We start from the raw sequence: 19,194 nt of genomic DNA, 5'->3' as shown, positions 1-19,194 counted from the left end.
CATCAGTGTATTAACCCTTTCCACAGTGTTTGACTTTTGGATTTAAGAAGTGATTTTGTTTGAACGAAAGGGCTGCCAGCAGACGAGCATCCTCATTTCAGATCTCTTCAGCTCTGAGAATGTTCTCCTCTTGAACATCAAGCATTTGGTCATAATGTGTTGAATTAGTTTCCAGAAATTTCAGAAATTGAAATTGGTTTTACATTGAGGAGAAGATGGTACTTTGTGCGATGAAGAAGAAGTGACATTTGAAAGAAATTGCCCCTCAGTTGCATTTGGTTCTTTTAGATAAAATGGGGAATTGTTACGAAAGCTCGAAGTTGATCTGCATTTATATACACAAAGAATTGTTCAGAGCTGAAACATGAGTCAACCGAGCAGAATGTGGCTCAGATGTGCTGATTCTCTTTTGATACTGGTTTAATGCTGTCAATTCACCATTGATTTCAAATGAGTGACTCCTGCCTCATAGGAGGGGACGAGCTGAGATGAATTCAGCAGATGAACCTCTTTGGCATGTTTTAGCCTTTGAGCTACAGAAAGAACAAATTCCACAGCTGTGCAAAGGTGCCTACAGCTGCAGCAGTAATTGGAGACCTGGTGATACCTGGAGACCCTGCTGGTCCTGTGCTGGTGGCTTTGGGGTGTTTGCCCTTCTGTACATCTAAGGTGCCAGCATTAGGTTCCTTACTGATCTCCCTGGCATGTGGGGAAGCGTATAACCAGTTTCCTAACAGACTGTTGGGGCTTTCCCCCCATTTCTCTTCCCCTCTGCAGCTCCTCATCCCCCAGTTGCTGCTGTTACCTGCAGGCTGTGCTCGGTGCCCTTGGCTGCACAGACCTGCAGCTGGGCAGCTAGTGAGCCTGGAGCTGTCACTGCTGTGCTCTGCCCAGAGCCTGTATTTTTCCTGCTCTTGTTTTTTTAAATAAACATGCCGTTTTACAATCTGTGAGATGTTTCTTGTGTTTCACACTTTCTCGTCTCCCAAATGAGTTTTTCTTAGCAGTTTTGCTGCCAGTTGATGGTTTTTCTGTCCTGCTTTACCATGAAAGCCAAGTTGTGAATGAATTGTTTAGTTTGGAGCTCCAGTCCTTAAGCAGAGAGGCACTGAATCACATCTGAGCATGGTGTGTTTTGTTTTTCAGCCTCCTCTTGTGACAGGAGTGGTCAGTTAGCTTGTGTATTGTGAGCCGGCGGCAGGTAAAAGAATTCTATTGGAAGCCAGTATTACCGGATTACACCTAAAGCTTCAAAGCACTTTTTCAGCACGGGCTTTCCCTAATTTCAACACGTAACACCTTGGACTCGTGCCCTGCTCACAGTGTGCTGCACCACTGCATTGTGCCTGGAGTCCCGCACTGCTGCACGGCTCTCACTCCTGCACCAAGCTCAGTGCCAGCACAGGTGGGAGCTGCAGGTGCAGAGCTGAAGTAATCTCGGGAATAATATCCATTGTTATCTTTGTCTTTAGAGAGAGGTCAGTGTTAAAATTGCAATTTTCAGCATTGGGCGGATACTCCTTGTATGTGGGAGAGGGCAGACTCCTCTATGGGTTGCTGTTGGAGCAGCTCCTTGACATCCAGACACATCGCAGCCTGGTTAAAATCCGTGGGAAATCTGGAGCTCCAGTCTGTAAATGATGGTGTTATTGCAAGAATGCGTTGCTCATATGAATTCTCCTCGGATGCTTTTAGCTGCAGCCAGTAACTTATCAAAAAAATACCACTTTTCTGCCTATTTTTTTTATTGTTGTTGTTGGCTTCTGTTGTTGTTGTTTTTACAGCAAAACTGAAATGTGTACAGAAAAAAAACACTGCAGATTGCTTTTGTTGAAGAGTTTCCTGTGCCATCAATTTGAGTTTCTTCTGCTAGTGGTATGCTAATGGCACGGAGCAATAGAATGAAAAGTATTTTGCTTTAACGACAATACTGTGCTTTTTGTCTCTGTTCTTTGTCCCTAAATATAAGTGTTGAGAGAAACCAGTCCAAATAATTTTCATGAGAACATTAAAAAAATCATCCTAGCTGTGATAGATCAGGTAGTAACTTGTTGATTGGTTGCAAACCCTGTTAGCTCAGGGGGATCGGTGGTGAAAGGACAGGATGCCCATCCACCTGCTGGGACCTCAGTCCTCTTACTGGTAATGTGTCTCAATAGCTGCTGTCCAGTTGTGAAAGCGGGAATTGAAATGATGCATTTTTTTTCCCTGCATGTTTAATTCTGTGTCTTTACGAATGAAAAGGAGTTTGGTGTTTAAGATGTGTTATCCATCTGGTGAGCTGTGGCCAGGGACTGTCAGGTGATGGACGCACAGTGTTTTGCAGTGTTGGCAGGGGCTCAGGGCTGTGCTGAGCAGAGGCAGGGGGCTGAGCAGGCATGGAAGCGGCCGTGTGCCCGCAGCGCCGATCCCGACACAGCATGGAATTGAAGATATGATTTTCAGGGCGCCCTAATTGGATTAGAGGGATTGTATTAAAGATATGTTGACTATGAAATGTTTAGAGGATTAATGCTCCATGATTTTCTTCTTAAACCATCTGCACTAATCCCCCTTGATCAGCAGCAGCTTCTGGAAGGCATTGCAGCCAGGAAGGCAGCACGGCCCCACCGCTGCCATCCCAGAAGTGCTGCAGTTTGCACTTGTGGCTTGTGTGAGAATTGCTGTTCCTCTCTTTCTCCTCTCTTTCGACCTATGCATGTATGATGAAATCCAGCTAAAGGAGTGCAGCGCTATTTATTATTCAGATGTTATTGTAGCTTTGCATACCGTATGAGTAATCTTCCAAAGTCTGCCAAAGGAACCACTGTTAATTGCTTACAATAGAATATATTTGCTGTTGGAAATGTCACAACATAATTATGTTCTATTTCTCTGTCTGACAAGTAATATACTGGAAGAAAATTGGTCCTCTTTTTCTTCCCTGTTGGGTAAAATTATTCACGCTTACCCTTTCAGTAGTGTACATGGTAGCAAGCGTTCTTGAAGCACAAGAGCTAATCAATGATAAAATAATTAATGTGTCACTATTAAGACAGATAAATGAAAAATACATCATACAGGGAACGTGAAGTGCATGGGGTAAGGTTATGAAAATTTAAATTGCCCAGAATTAGTTAATCTAGTGCATATAATCCAGAGAGACATAAAACAAGCTCATTGATGGATGCCAGTATTAAGGGAAGGTCCAGGTTTCGGAAATGTCTCGTGATTCTATCCGGCAGCCCCAGCTCCTGCTCATCAGAAGGCCGCCTTTGTTGCTGGGTGAGTCGATTAGGCCCGGTGGTCAGCAGGGCTGGAAACAGAAAGTGAATGATCGCGTAGTGCAGCTCTGCTGCTTGAAGCAGAGTAAGCCATTGCTAACCAGTGTCCTCTGCCACAAGGGATATTTTGGAAGAGTTACGTGTCAGCCCACGGGCAGAAGAAAAAGAAAAAATTATTCTCTGAATGCAGAAATTGCATTTATTTGGGAAGCCAGTTTCTGAGGTGTAGCATTTAATGTTTTAGTTTAAACATTTCAATTGTGATTATTTTTTTCACTGACCCACCAGTGTATACAGTGCATATGTATGCACACAGATTGTACATGTATCCATGGTACATACACGTATGTGATTCTGATGTCATGTGCATCTTTTATTTCCTCAATATGAGATTCTTACAAGCAATCAGATGCGTTGCAGTGCTGCAGCTTCAGAAATCCATGGAGCTGAACTCAGTGGGATGTGGCTCTGGAGTGGAGCTGCCTGGGTGTGTGCTATTTATCTTTTGTCTCTATGAAGAAATTTCTGTTAATTCCACTTACAGTACAACTAGTGTCAGCTAAAATGTAAGTCTGAACTTTGGCAGTGTTTTCCAACACATGCTGCAGGTTTGCAGGTTTATTTTTGCTGCACTGTGTCAGTCCTTCTCAGTGCCTAACCGATAAACAAAAAACGATAAAAGTCTTCCCTTTTTTCTTCTGTCCAACATCATGTTCGTGGTCATCGTGGGCAGAGAATCAAGGCTGACTCTGTGCTTCAAAATCTGATTTTAAAAAAACGGGACAGATGTAATGGGAATCTCAAAGGAAGGGTGAATTTGTAGTTAGCAGCCCAAGCCCTCATGTGATATAAACGATCTCGCTCCTACAGTTGCAGTGAAGTTACCCTGGCCTTACACCAGCTGGTCACGGTGACTGACTGTTCATTTCTTAAGGATATCCAGGGAGACAGTCCTTGATACGGGACGTGAAGGATGGCAGCACAGTGGTAGAACAGAGCAGGAAGGCATTGATCACCAGGTAACCAGCACGCATGTGTCTGCCTCTTCATTCCTCAGCAGTCTCAGCACATTCCTCCTGGGCGGTTATGTGAAGTAGAGGCTATTCTAACCATGTAAGTGCATTTATTTTCACTGCTTATTGATTACTTGTGCTGTGAGCGTGACAGGAAGAGATGGAATAAAGGTTACAGATGTGCCGTTCTCCAAAACAAAAACAAAAATCAAGAAGAAAACACAACAGAGTGCTAGAAGAAAGAAAGATTGGTTTAAATGCTAATTTGAGGCTTGAGACTTGATATGGCTGTATTTCTGTTACACTTTGTGTTGTGGTGATTTTGGTGCTTTCTTGCTGCCTTGATTGCTCCATAGCAATGGGTTAGTTTTCAAGACCAGTAATGTCAGGGAGGAAAAAAGTTTGGCTAGCACGCTCCAGCAAAGCTACAAGTAACTGAGATGTGCCTCCTGGGAACGTGGCCATTTTCATCATTAGAATGATCAGAAATGCAAACTTGATAGTTAGCATAGCAAATGAAGATTAGTGTGTGCTGTGAGAGCAGTGTAGCAGTATCAGATAATTAGACTGTCGTTTGCAAAACATAGGAATGGTTACAATAACTACTTGAGGCTGACTGCAAGACAAGGCGGAATTTGTATTTGGAGCACAGCAAACTGCTTCCAGACCCAACGCTGCCTCTGTTCTTTGAATCCCACTCACACAATGTGTTGGTATAGCACACGCACACATGTAATCTGAATTTCTGCACGGGGGTTGATTTTGCACAGTCCTTTGTTATTGCAACAGCTTTGGGATAGAAAAAATAGAAATCTTTGTTCTCAGGGTTCTTCAGTGTGAATCCTTCATATGGTGTGGAGACAAATATGGTGTGGAAAACCAAGTTTCCTGGTGCAGGTTTCTTTTATATCTAATAGACTGTACCCACCCCAATGGGGCAGTGGATGAGTATTTGCAGTGGTGCACACAACACAAAAGTTAGGCAGCTCTGACAGGAAGGTGACAGAGCAGGGATGGAAATGTTCTCTTTCAATTTCCGAAATAGAAAATCATCATATTTTTTTCCCTGGAAAAGATAGAAATAATTCATTGTCTTATGATCCAGTTGTGAATATGAAACAGTTCTCCATATGTCTTCTCTCCTCCTACCTTCCTTTCTTCACACACACTTTATTTTTCTGTTCAGTGAAGGTAGAGATCCTCCAGCATCGGAGTTACAGTGCAACTCAGCCCAAATCCATGATTATAACCATTTTCCCTTACTATATTGTACTTCTGCAGGGGCGTAAAACTGCTTCACTGTCCACAAATTCACTGCGTAGAAACTTGCAGTGATCTCCTACAAGACCTTGTCCAGCTGTAAGGCAGGACTCCTCTCCTCTGGCTGCCTGCAGTCTGCACTGCCGTGTTTGACACCATAACAGCAGGCCCAGGCCACATCAACCCCTTTGTTCCAGGCAGGGCTACTGCTCAGCATGGGAGAACAGTACTGAAATGTGTCTCTTTAATGCTGAACGGACAAGTCATGGAGTGCTTGTACATCACGTTTTGCTGCTCCCCACCTACCTTGTATTGATTTTTGCTTACGGGTTACTTGATTGCGTGAACTTACAGAGGATCATAAATTGCTTCTGTAATTCATGGCAGAGGCTGGGAATGAAAAATACTCAAGAGTTGTTGAGATAAAACATTACTGCAAAAAAATTGAATATCCACTTTTCAATAGCAACATAATTTCTGAAATTTTATCCAAAGTCCTCGATGCTAATTTGCAGATAGTAAGTACGGGTAACAGCAGTTTAAAGGAAATCTGCAGATCGTAACCAGGAGCGTTTCATTTTGTAAGTCATAAGCATTCCTCACAAATCCCTATGCCCTGGGGACAGCTGCATGGAAGATCTCTGCTGATTCCATCTCTTCTGCTTTGCTGAGTGTGTTAAAACCCAGTAAGAGAAGGCGTGTGTATGGCCAGCCATGTGAATGAATTGCAGCAGGAGCCAGGTGTGCTTTGCTAAAGGCAAAACCCAGGCAGAGGTGATCAGCAGAGGCACTGAGCCCCATGGTCTGAGCACTGTGCTCGTGGCCTGACGGGAGGCAGGGGGAGGCTGGGGTTCCTTGCAAGATGCATCAGCATAGAAATCCATCTGAATTAAATGTGCTGCCTGGCTCACGTTTTGATGAATACTCACCTGCATTGTGACAAAATCCTATTTGGGTTCTGGGTTCTGGGACAGCAAAATTTGCTTTCTAACCTAAGAGCAATTCACATAGCATGCTTCAGGAGTTACTTTGTCTGTGTAACGTGTCCTCACTGGAGGGTACAGACAGGGAACTCTCCTGAGCCCTGTGGCTTTACTGAAATGGATCATTACAGTAACAGAGCTTCCTCTCTTGCTCTACACCAACAAGAGCGTCCTTGTAGATAAGTCCAGAGAAATTTTCCTATTTTCAGGTTGTCAAACAAAGGCTTCTCATAAGATCCTAAAGGCTCACCTGTAAATTGCCACAAAGCTGTTTGTTTTGTTGCTTTTATATGTACACACACTGCCAGCTACTTCTGCTGGTAGTTGTGTTAGAAGCATGCAAATTTCTAAGTAGAGATATTTTTTTTATTCCTGTCTCCATTTGAACACAGCAAAACTGTTCTGTGCTAACCAAAATGGAAGAAGTTTCAGACGAAGCCAACCCTGGACATTTCCAGCCTCCTGGACTGTTAGGAGTGCTGAGGAATTAGAATGGAGGAACACAGAAAAAATCTGCAACTACTGCTCAGTGGCAGAAGTGGTCCCAGGGCTGCTCCTGTGTGTTCAGGCAGGGATGCAGAGCTCTGCCTCTGTGGAGTGCTTAGGGCTGGGATTCCTGCTGTACTGGTAGCTATCTGATTGTGTTATGGATGTGATTGGTAAATAGTGTGCTGAACTACACAGCAGTGCCTCTTATGATGTCCTCTGTCAGCTGATTCATGGTATCAAGGCCTGGCCCATGCACAAAGTGGTGTTCAGGTTGAGTCAGCAGTATCCAGGCATTCTGCTGAACAGACAGGACGATGCCAGACTTAGAGTAGAAATGGATGGATTAATTTATAAAAAATAATATGGCTCACAGAATTCATTAAAAGGTTGCTTGGTGCTGCTAGAGAAGTCTGATGATCTCATTAATTAGCACTAGAAGTAATAGATTAGTTGGTTCTGAGTTCTTTTGGTGGATGATTGAGCATTATGTGGCACTACAACAAATAGGAAAGTGATTGCACAATGTTTATTACTCTGGCATTTAGTAATACTGCAGTGGTTGAAGAATAAACTCTTAATTATGAGTATTGATTTCTCTGGGGCTTAGAGAAGGCAAGTTGGAACTGCACTGGAGAAGAGGTTTTCCTGTTACCTGCAAAAAGAGATGTGTTTTTCCTGGCAAACCTCAATGTAAGTTATTGAGCAGGAAGCCAGAAAGGCAACTTCCAATTTTCCAAGTAAGTTTACAAAAGGCATTTTGTCACAGAGCTGAAGACTGCTTTTTTTAATGTGACACGAAGGCCTATGGTGTGCCACATGCATGGTAGGTCTGTTAGGAACACTGTTGTTAGTGCTGTTATACTCTTCCCATTGTTTATACAGCCCTGAACTCCTGCTGTATTTATGGAGCAAAAGAATACTCAGTGTTTCACCTTATTCAGAAATCCAGCTGGTTCTCTATTTAATCAGCAGAGCAGTCTGCTCATCAGCCCCAGACTGAAAACAGAGAAGTGCCAGTATAGAGCTGAAGCAGCACATACTCTGATGTATGGAAAAGTTGCAATGTTCTTACCTTCGTGAAATTCCAGGCAGGCAGGGAAAGGATTAGAAGCCAAAATAGCGTGCAGGTGGAAAATGTGACTGAAAAAACCTGAACCTTAAAAGGCAGAAGGAAGAAGCATAGAAAAAGAGGAAAATAACAGAGAGGAGAGTAAGTCACTGCAGGAATTTATTAGAGAAACCTGATAAAGTGCGGTGGCATTTCAGATGAAAATTCAGGAGGATTTTGTTTTCAGTAATTGCTAGGTAAATGATAGTGTGGATATTGAAAGCAAGTGAGTTTAAAATAAAAGACCCACAATACAGCTATTTTAAATTCCCGTCACCTTCTACATATCATTGCAGAAAGCCACTAATTTCAGTAAAGAGGTATCCAAAAATGTAATGAAAACCACTAAAAATATTTGTGCCCACTGATGGGACATCGACAGCTTGAAATCAGAGCAATTTAAATGAAAAATTGCTTGTTTTAGCTATTGCAATTGCCCTTCAGTCTCCTGTCAGTTCTCCTTGTATATTTTTTTCCTTTCACGGTCACTTTGTGTCCCTGCTGCTGAGCAGAAGCCCTGAGCACACACATGGGGAGGCTCAGCAGTGATGTAGGAGGAACAGAAGAACTGAGTGTATGTAAATGCCATAGTAGACAAACTGGATGTGATAGAAGAAATGAAATTTAAATTCTGTTCTAATCTTTTAATCTGAGTTCATCCGAGTCTTAGTGAGTTAGTGGATGATTTTGTAAAGAAATGCCATTTAAGTTGGTGGTGTGCTTTTTAACATTAGGAGTGATTCATGGCTAGAGATTTTTTGATAGGCAATCTGAACACATCTTGAGGCATTAAAGTTGCATTAATTTGTGAGCAGTACCACTCCAGATAGACTTTCCCTGAGGGGCTGCAGGGAGGTAAAGGTCTTTTGCATGGGACAGATAGGCACATATCTGCCTTTCAACCCCATATGTGGTACAGCAAAGAGCCTTACTGCAGAGATTGGATGCACTTCTCACACGGATAGCTTTTCTTGGCCTCCAGGACAGAAGAAACACGTTATCTAAGGCAAAGCACTACAGAAGTATGGCTGAGGAGAAGGACCTGGAGGGAGTGTCACTGGAGATGCTGAAGCTATTCCTTTCCATCACATGGTGCTGCCTTACAGCAGGATCTGTCTTGTGGTTGTCTAAAGAAGCGTTTCGATTACTCAAACAAAATTGCATAAACCTATTGCATCTGCTGTCGGTGTGTGAGCTGAGCAGAGGGGCAGCCCAGAGGGCAGGAGCTGGAGCTCACCTCTCAGGACACACTCCTCTGCTCTTCTTTCCCACACAGCAGGGCTGTGGAGCACCCACGGGCTGAAGGGCTGCTTTCCTGCTGGGGGGACCAAACTTCCCACCCAACTGAGTGCTCTGGTTGAGCTGGTTATTTATTGGATTCATACAGGTGCATTGAGTCTGAAGGATCCTGTTACGCCAGAGCGCGGTGTATGGGTTAAGTTGATGTTCTTGCATGTGATCACTGCTGCTGCCTTCACCTGGTGTAGCTCATGTATGTCCATTTCTGCACCTTTCTCTGTAGTGTCAAGTGAATGTTTGAATCCTGCTCACATTCACTTCTATTTGCAATAACTAAGTACGTATTTCCAATATAATTAGAAGTTCAGGCTTTTCAGGATGGTCAGATTTTCTTTTCTGACAAAATGAACCAGAAAGACAGCACAGATGAAAAATTGTACCTTTTTTTTCTTCTTTTTTTTCTTTTTTTTGTTTTGAGGAGCTCAGTTGCATTTTAGACAATGATACTGCCTAGAAAAAAAAAAAGTTTACGTTTGCAAGGGGGAAATGGAGGCAGGAGTGGTTTGGAGTTTGTTAATCTTTGGGGTGCTTTCCTTCTGCTTACATGCAAAATTTCAAGTTCTTCCTAAAACATTTCTATTGAGAAAGATCCTGACAAGGTCAAAGGGATGAAGATGTTGTTAGATGAAGAATGAGTGGTAGTTTTTTGGATAAAATTAGTGTTTTCTTCTATCATGGTCAGATTTTTGAGATGAAGACATGTTACACGAAACCAAAACAGGGCTGTCTACATTCCTGAGTAAAAATGTCCCTTCAGCACTTATCAGAACATCCAGCCAAAAACCTACAGTGTGATGTTTTCCTTAGAAAATTGAGACCATAAATTCCTTTGTTAGTATAAAAAAATAAAAAACAGATTTGAGAAAGTATTGTGAGGCTCAGTCTCACACATGGAGAAGCAGAGGTGCACAGGATGCCATTTAAATGTTCAAGGCTACTCCTGCAGTTGCAAATAGATGCTATCTGTCAAGATAATCCTCAGTTGCTGTTAAATAGCAGAGTTTTACCAGCCTCTCAGCAGAGCAGTGCTGATCAGAGAAATGAGGGTTGTTTGATGGAGCGAGGGGTCTCTTGCTGAGGAGTTAGCTTTGGCGTTCTGAAAATATTTTGAACAGCACTTAGAAACTTTGAGGTGATTGCTTTGAAAGTTCAAGTGTGTGTGTCCAGGCAGAGCTTGGTGCGTCTGACTCAAAGAAGGAGCTCAGACTTTTGGGTCCTTCCCTATGCTCATGTGGCTCAGTCTGGGTGGAAGCCTCCAGGTGGGGACGGTTTTGGTGCAGCATGGGCTAGCACTCCTTGGAAGTTCTCACTTCCCCTTAGAGACTGGTTTTTAAAAAATGAGCCAAGGTCAAATGCGTGCTGCTCTCAGATACACTCAGAGATGTCCTGTGTTTTGTTTTCAAACAGGAAAAGCCAACAACAATGTACAGTGGGATGAGGACTCCGTAGAGTACATGCCAGCCAATCCAGTCAGGATCGCATTTGTCTTGGTTGTTCATGGCAGAGCTTCTCGGCAGCTCCAACGCATGTTTAAGGCTATTTACCATAAAGACCATTTTTATTACATTCATGTTGACAAGGTAATATATCACTGGTTATAAATTGCCTGTCTCACCATCTGTCAGTCTACCCATCTTTGTCATCTTCTTCATCTTCTCTTTACCTCTGCCACATAAAGTGCACGTCACTTCTTGTCTTTCCATCTGTTATATGTTTGGAGCCACTTTTTGTATAACTCTTTCTTGTTATCTTGTCTGTGTAAGAGCTTTCATCTCTTTTTGTATGTCTTTGAGTATCTATCCATGTCTGTCTGTTGTACACTTAGTAATTGACACGTTGCTGCAGTGGCCTCTTAAATGGAGAGCTGACCTGAGGTCCTTTGGGGCAGCTGAAGATGCAGGTGTTAACAGAGCTACCTAGGATCTACTGATGAGAAATTATAACTAAGCATTAATTGTACTGCTTAACAGTTACTTGAGTTGTAACGAAATGAGCTAAAAGAGGGAGCTCTACACGTTTCATTATTAACATTTTGCAGAAGAAGGCTGTGCGCTGTAGCAGCTGAAGGGCAAAGGTCACTACACTCAGGTAGTCAAGAAATACAGCTACTGGTTAGTCAATGCAGGGAGGGACAATTTTGGACAGAGTAACTTGAATATGTCACTTTTTTCTCCTGTAAAGCGATCCAATTACTTACACCGGCAAGTGCTCCAGTTTGCTAACCAGTACCCAAATGTGAGAGTCACTTCCTGGAGAATGGCAACTATCTGGGGAGGAGCAAGTCTTCTGTCCACCTACCTGCAGAGCATGAGGGACTTAATGGAGATGAATGACTGGCCATGGGATTTCTTCATTAACCTCAGCGCTGCCGACTACCCAATCAGGTACAGCAAGTCTTTTAAGCACATTTAAACACGTCTCTTGTTCCTAAGGGAAGTAAGTACTGCTGTAAGGGATGGTGTTTCTGTGCTGCAAGAAGTAGAGGTCAGAGGAGCAGTTTGTTCTGTTTTACAGCAGGAGACTCCTCTTGGTGAAGCTGGTGTCTGATAACCGTGGTTTTGCCTTGGAGACTGTCACTGTACCCTATGCATCTGTGGCTGCAAGCAGCTTAGCAGAACCAATTCTTCACTTTCAGTGAGGAAGCAGGTGCTGCTCTATTTAGTCCCCATTTCCAGCAAGGGGCACCTAGAAGAGAGGCTGAGTAAAGTAATGGGAAACACCAGAGCTAAATGAACTCCAGGCATGGAGAGATTGCTCCCTGCCAGGGCTCTGATCAACAGTTTGATTTGATGTCTCAGAAGGAGCTGAAGGTGTGAATGTAGATTCAGTGAAGGTAATGTTCTGTTCTTCCCTTTTTTTAGTACTTTTTCTGTAAAGGATAATGATAGTAGAAGTGACAAATAAGTTGCTAGGAGTCAATTATATCTTCAGCACCAACCATTCCCTGAATGTCTCTATTCAGACACCATCAGGGAAGGAACTTCACACATCACCGCGTGATAAGGCTTGTGATTTTAAGTGAAATTACGTTCTTTCTGCATTTACATAACCCAGGCAATACAACTGCATTCAGTGAAGTTTACTACATTATGCAAAAGTAGGCAATAAAAAGGGGAAGGAGAGTGAAAACTACAGAAAGCAAAGAACAACTGTGCTTCAGCTGTTGTTTCTAGGCTATAAGAATTATCAAGAAGAGAGAAGGAGGAAGTTCTCCTTGTGACATCTGTTTCCCTTCATACTGAAAGGAATCAAGGAAAGGGAAATAACTTTCTTGGGTAATTCTCCTATAAGTGATGACATTGCATGCTCTTTATACTAATACAAAATAAATATATTAGCAAAAGGCAGTAAAAAGAGCTGATTAGATTTCTTCAAGATCTCAAATAATGGGACTTTCCTGAATCTTCCATCTCAGACAGGAATCCCCACAGAAGTGTGAATTGAAAACAGCGTGAGCTTTTGCCTTAGGAGGGATTCCTGTGAGAAGTGGCAAAAGGCTTTGTCACTGGTCCCATTTCTAAGCACTGTCAGTCAAATGCAGCGTGTTTTGGGGAGGAAAACTAGGCAAGAATATAAGAGTCGCAGAGAGTGCACTGATATTGGACCAAGGGAGCTTGAACTTAGGACTCCCAGTATTTCACATTGCATCTGATTTGGTGTCCTACAGGAAGAGCTGTAGCAATTTTGGCTGGATGTTGTATTGAGGGACATGGTTTAGTGGGAGCTATTGGGAATAGGTGAACGGTTGGACTGGATGATCTTTTAGGTCTTTTCCAACCTTGGTGATTCTATGATTCTATGAATGTGTGAGCAATAAACTATGTGTGATTGTAAAGGAGAGCATGTAACATTCTCTGTGTCTCCTGAGTTCTGCAAAAAAAAGTAGCTTCTTATTCCCTGTAACTCATTTTCCTGCTCAGGAGTCCTACACTGATGATAAAAAGTAGAATAATGAAAGGCAACAGAGGAGAAAGGTAGGTGATGGGACTTGTAATCAAGTAAGATAAATTATAAGTGAATAAATGGTTGGAGGTGTAGTGTAATTACAGGACAGTCCCAGCAGATGTATCCAGTTGCCATGCTGTGGTATTGTGTTCACCCTAAACGTAATCTTGTAGCACTGAGGCCGTGACCTGCAGCATTCTCAAATGCTCTGCGAAACAAGTTAAACCTCAGGGCCAAATGGGATCAGTCACTAACAGATGTGGCCATAAACAGCCACAGGATTTGTTGAGTAGACTGCAGTCAGTTCTGCATTAATGGATTCTTTGTAGTATGCCGTGGTATCTTAAAGTCATTCAAACTCCAAACAAGTGCCATTCAGCTGGAAAAATTCCAGGCGTTTGTTTCTTCATGGTGGGAATTGTTGAAGGCTGCACTGCTGCGTTGCAGCTGCTCTGGGATTGCGTGGTGGGCTGCCAGCAGCTGGGCAGGAGCTGAAGAGCTCACTTCCCTTTCTGTCAAAGCTCTCTGTTACCAGAACTGTTGGATACAGGCTCCCCCTCTACACGATGCACTTCAACACAAAGTAAAATCCCTTTTTTAATGCTGTGACTTCAATAACAGCGAATTACAGGTGCTGTAAAATTTTTTGAATGTGGACTATTACAGTTATAAACCCTAGAAAATGTTAGCTCATCAAAAATATGTATGAGTCTATTTAATTTCCATAGTAGAGGTGCTATAAATTAATATTCTTTACGATCTTAGGAAGGCGCTACCTCTCTGCATACAGGACAGATTGTTTTTTCAGGAAACAGTAAATAGGGTGTTTGAGGGGTTTTTGCTTTTTCCAGACGTTAGGCCATGATTTGTTAGATAATGGGCTAGAGGCAGTTCTCACACTGGTTAGTCATATTGCAGTGTTTTTAGCTAGGCTTCCCTGCATAAGAACATATGAATTTTGTGGATTAATAGTTTTTATCCAGAGCTGCTTCACATTAAGCTTTCGTTTCCCATCTGCCATTCCATCTGTAACACTGAAACCTTTACTGCTTCTCTTCTGATAATAAAAGCTAATCCAGCCTTCTAAGTCAGGAGAACACATTCTATATGCGGGGTTAATTCTGTATGATGAAGCCTAAATCTGTCTGGGGAGCAGTCTGCTATGCTCACAGGCTACATTACAAGTACTGGGAACCCTTCATCTTATAGAAGAGATGCCTAGAAGCAGATGTCAAGGATCACAGCATATAAAGGCACAGGGAGAAAAAAGAAAGAAAGAAAGAAAGATCAGAACCATTCATTATGGGAGGGGAGCAATTAAAATAGAAATAAAACATATGCAAACTAAGAAAATGTGAATATCTCTGTTGCTGAAGTCGTGCCTTAGTGTTTAGCTTTTGAAGCCTTGGTGGACTCTGTCGAGCAGGTACATACAATGAGGTTCTCATTCACGTGCTTCTAGTTGTCACTGCAGTAGAAATCGCTCACACAGTCTGAGCATGGAGATACCTCTGAGAAGATACTGCATTTTCCATGAGGCAGTAGGCTGTTTGTTGGCCTGAGGGAAATGATTTGGAGCATCATCTAACTTGACTCTGCTCAACCCTGATAACCATAGTGAGTAGGAGAAGGAGTGATGAAATGGCAGAGAGATACTTTGGGGTAGGAGTTTTCTGACTTTACTTTTTTCTCTATTTGCTCTAAGGCTGTGTGGTTTAGGGTCTTTTCGTTGTTTTAAGGGTTTAGAAAAAGGCACACGCTTTCACGTTTCTCAAGATACCGTCTCCCACAACCATAACATTCACAGAGAACAAAAAGTATACCTTCCTTTTTCTTAGTTTTTTCATGATTTCTTTTTTTTTTTTGAGGAAGAAGTCTGTTCTTCTTAGAGTCTCTTTCAAAGCTCTGTGGGAAAGCTATCAATGTCTTTATCCTTTTATTTTACATGCGTATCTATTTGCATTATTTATTGCCTCTGACAAACAGCATCAGGTAGTCAACCTTACCTTCAGGGACTGAAATTTCACTCCCAACAAGGGGAACTGTGGTGAGCATCTGTTGATGCTGAATGTTTAATGTGCTTTGCAGGAGTCCGTGGGTAATGGGACAGGTGAAGTGTTGTACACTCAAATGATCTCATTGAACTTCCTGATTTAATGGTGAATGTCATGTCAGTGCTTACCTGGTCACAAAGCTTGTACAGAGGATACACGTAATGAAACATTGGAACTTCTTGTAATTTACAGTAAATCACTGAATCTCTATCACCAAAGGGATCACCAAATCTAATTGCCAGCTAATGCTCTGTCTTTAATAAAGGTCAAGCAAAATTATTAGCAGAAGCTTGGGGAGCGCTTCAGAATGGTAAGAAAAAAGAGTGGCTTATTTATGGAAATGGGAATGCAGACAATGCTGATTTTCAATTATGAGCGATTGGGTATAATAAAAGAAAACCAGTAAAACTATTGTGTTTTGGTAGCTCGTACTATGAAGATGAGTTCATTTTAGGATAAAAATTTTATTGAAATGTCTTCCTGCATTGTGAAGACTCGGTCAAATGAGATAGTAGAGATTTTGGTGTGGAGCTTGAATATGTGTCAAAGTACTGGTAGCATCTGGGGAAGGGTGGATACAGAAGGGAGTCAATTGAATGATCTAACTGGGACCAGTACTTTCAGTAACAGGTGCCAAAATTCATGTAACTTGTGATGATCATCTCTGTCAGTGAGAATTGTATTCAAAAATCAAGAAACCACAGCTGACAGAAAGCTCTTGAGTGACCTGCTCTTGTTTTATTGTGTTCTCCTCTGATCAGGGGCCAAGTTAACCTTTTTTAATGCTGAATAGCAATGTTCACTACACATTTCAGGGTTCCATAGGAACTTTAAAGATTCCCTGTGAAGCAGGTGGACCTTTTTCTCAGGTCAGCGTTTCCAGTCCATCAGCCAGCAGCAGGCAGGCAGCCTGGCTCTCAGTCTTCATTTGCTCCAGCCAACCTGTGCTCCTGGCTTCCTAGGGGAATTGTTAGCGAAGATAACCACCCAAAATCAACAGTTTTGCTTGAATTCCTGCCAAGTCTGAACATGGCAGGCAGCCTAGCAGTGATAAAGCTGTCCTTTCGTTCACCTTTCTTCTTCACAACTTTCATCTCTCGTAGCTTACATGTCCAGGTCCTGCACTTGGGCCCCACTAGGGACCAGAAATTGCTTCCTTTGGGTATCGGGAAAGGAAACAAAAGAGAAAATGTTTTGCCACTTTTTCAAGTTGTTTTTCAGGTGATGGGATGACCCCAGGGATTAGCAGTTTCCTTATTTCAGCAGAGCATGGGTGGCTGACACTATGTAAAGTTCACTGGAGATGGGTTTTGTTCTGTATAGCAGATTTCCGATGACCTGATAAGGTTTGTTGTGGACTTTTGACCTAATGGCCAAACCTTTCAAGCGGATGACTGAGAAAGAAATAGTGAGAGAATGCAGTTTGTACTGAGTGAGCAAACGAGACTCAAGCTCTCCATCTGCTTTTACAAAACTTTGCAGCTTTTGCAACAGGCAGACTCAAAGTGTGCTACTGGGAGCATAGGAAACTAAGAACTGAACTCTAAGGTAGAGCACTCTAGCTTTAAGAGAAATGTCTGAGACTCAGCTGTGCCCTCTTGTTGTAAAATTACAAATCCAAAGCCAGCAGGGCTGATGGAAGCTGTGTAGTAGCAACATGATCACCAGAGACATTTGCTCAAAAGGCAGTTATGCTCTCTCTCAACTTCTCATCATTTTTACTTAGCCAAACAATCATCTTTCACTGAGGTTCTGACTTCAGAGCCATCTCTTCTCGGCTCTTTCCTTCCTGGTAGTACATATTGAGCTGTTGCTCAATGTGAGAGCCTCTGTGAAGGATGCTGGTGTTCCAGGCCTGGGTTTGACTTTGCACTCTGATCATGCACCCCTTGCAGCGCTGCTCATAAAGTCAGGCCTTGCCAATAGAGCAAGGAATTGGCAGTAGAGAGATAATACATTATGCATGCTTTAAAGTGTGTTTCAAACATGATCCTGAGCTGAAGCATGGGAAAATAGTATTTATCTGTTTTGATGGCAGAGCAGGTAGCTTTGGCAGTACAGCATCTGTTAAGATGCCAGCATCTAAGGTTTTTATCTTGGTGTTGTAGCTGACATCGTATGCAGCTTTGTTTGCTCAGAATATCTTTATCTGGTAAGCCAGACATCAGTCCACTCTTAATGCTTCCCAGGAAATCTTCTTTCCTATCCAAAAAGGGACTTTATCTATGTTTTCCATATATCTGCATTCTCTTACAGTTTCAGGTGTTCTTCTTCCTTAAATCCCTCAAATAACCTTTTCTCCTTCTCTTCCCTCACTTCTCCAGCACATTAGCCTGAGATTTCTTTTAAGGTTACATTTCTGGTCTGTTATCCCACTTCTCTGGTTTACTGCTAGATTATCCAGTGGTTGGCAAAGCAGAGCTTTTGCACATGCTGTTTGCAAAGGGTGGGGGGTGACATGTTGAGACTTTTATTTACATCTGGTGTTAACATAATATTTTCTTCAACCTGGCAGTGATGAGAGACCCGCCCTTGCTGTGTGCAGCCACAGCAGATGAGGCTGCTCCTTCTTCACTGCTGGGCTTGGAGCTACAAACAGCTTTTGTTTTTTGTAGGATTGTGACATCTACAGCACTTCGTAGCTTTGTGCCTAGTTGGAACTTCTGGAATGTTCCCTGTGGCAGCTTTAATCTGGCAACAAAAGTTAATGCACCCCAGATTGGAGGCTGGTTTGTCTCTGGGTTCATCTCTGCTGTTCATACTGATTAAAGAGGTTCTCCAGTGCAGAGCCAAAGGGTTTGTTTTCAGCTCTTTGCTGTTTTCTTTCTGGATGCGATTTGTTTTTCATTTATTTATGACTAAGAAAAAAGGTCTGCCTCATAAAAGAATTAAGTGCATGTCTTTAGTGAATGACATTCAGCCTTACCTACAAACAATAGCAACGCAAACATTGTGATAATGTGCAGCATCAGTTCCTAGGCAACACAATTACATTTTTTGTCTTCAGGATGCTGGAAGAACATCTCGCGCAGTGTTTTGGTAAGGATAACAGATCTGTTAGGGCTGAGGGCTCTGAGCAGTACGAGGGATCTTGCCAGCTCAGCTGCTTCTCCTTCACAGCCCCAGGACTCTCTATGTGACCTGCGTTTTTCTTGGAGCTTGTCTTTGTGGTGAAGGAGTCAGGAGTAATCTAGTCAAAAAAGGGTCCTTAGTGCAGAATGGCTCTTGTCCTTTAAATGTGTCACTATTGAAATTCCCCACTGGCTGGCTTGTATTTGCAGGCCCTTCTCACAGCATTCCGGCTGCTTAGTGCCTGTGGGCAAGAGGCTGCAGCAAGGTTTGTGGCTGGAAGTGGGCATCGGTCCTCAGACAAGATGCTGTGTCCCAATTCCCCCCCGCAGCTTTGCTCCAAGCAGCCTTTATTCTATAGATGTAATTGGGAGAGGGGTAAAAAGAGCTGCAGAGAAACAGTTCCTTGTGAGTTTACCTGGGCTCTGGGAGCAGCAACTTAATCTCTACTGAGCTGTTTTTTATAGAACGTTCAGTAAAATGATTATCAAATTCCAAATGCTAAAACTGCTTGGAAAAGGGAAACGTTTCTGTTATAGCACTGCATTTTAAACATGCTCTCCCTTTGTAGCCCTGCAGAATTCTCTCAGGAAATTAAAAATCTGTTGAAATTGTCGTTAAGAAACTTCTTTTGTTTAGATTTCAGGATGCCACTCGCAATAAAACAGCTGCAAAATAATATTGGGTGGCAATTGAAAGTGAAGATGAAGC

General features: G+C 42.6%; 1 protein-coding gene across 3 annotated transcripts in view; it reads left to right on the top strand.

Annotated features, from left to right (window-relative positions):
* XYLT1 (xylosyltransferase 1) overlaps positions 1–19,194 on the top strand; it is a 151,839-nt gene that overhangs the window by 82,057 nt on the left and 50,588 nt on the right. For all 3 annotated transcript variants that reach the window (XM_048961815.1, XM_048961813.1, XM_048961816.1), the window contains exons 3-4: positions 10,823–10,995; positions 11,597–11,799. In XM_048961815.1, coding sequence (XP_048817772.1) covers positions 10,823–10,995; positions 11,597–11,799 — 376 coding nt within the window. The remainder of the gene's footprint in view (positions 1–10,822; positions 10,996–11,596; positions 11,800–19,194) is intronic.

This window comes from Lagopus muta, chromosome 15, assembly GCF_023343835.1.
Source record: "Lagopus muta isolate bLagMut1 chromosome 15, bLagMut1 primary, whole genome shotgun sequence".
Classification (NCBI taxonomy): Eukaryota; Metazoa; Chordata; class Aves; order Galliformes; family Phasianidae; genus Lagopus; species Lagopus muta.
The sequence above is the reverse complement of the archived record's forward strand: the minus strand, read 5'-3'. Positions and strand labels throughout refer to the sequence as shown.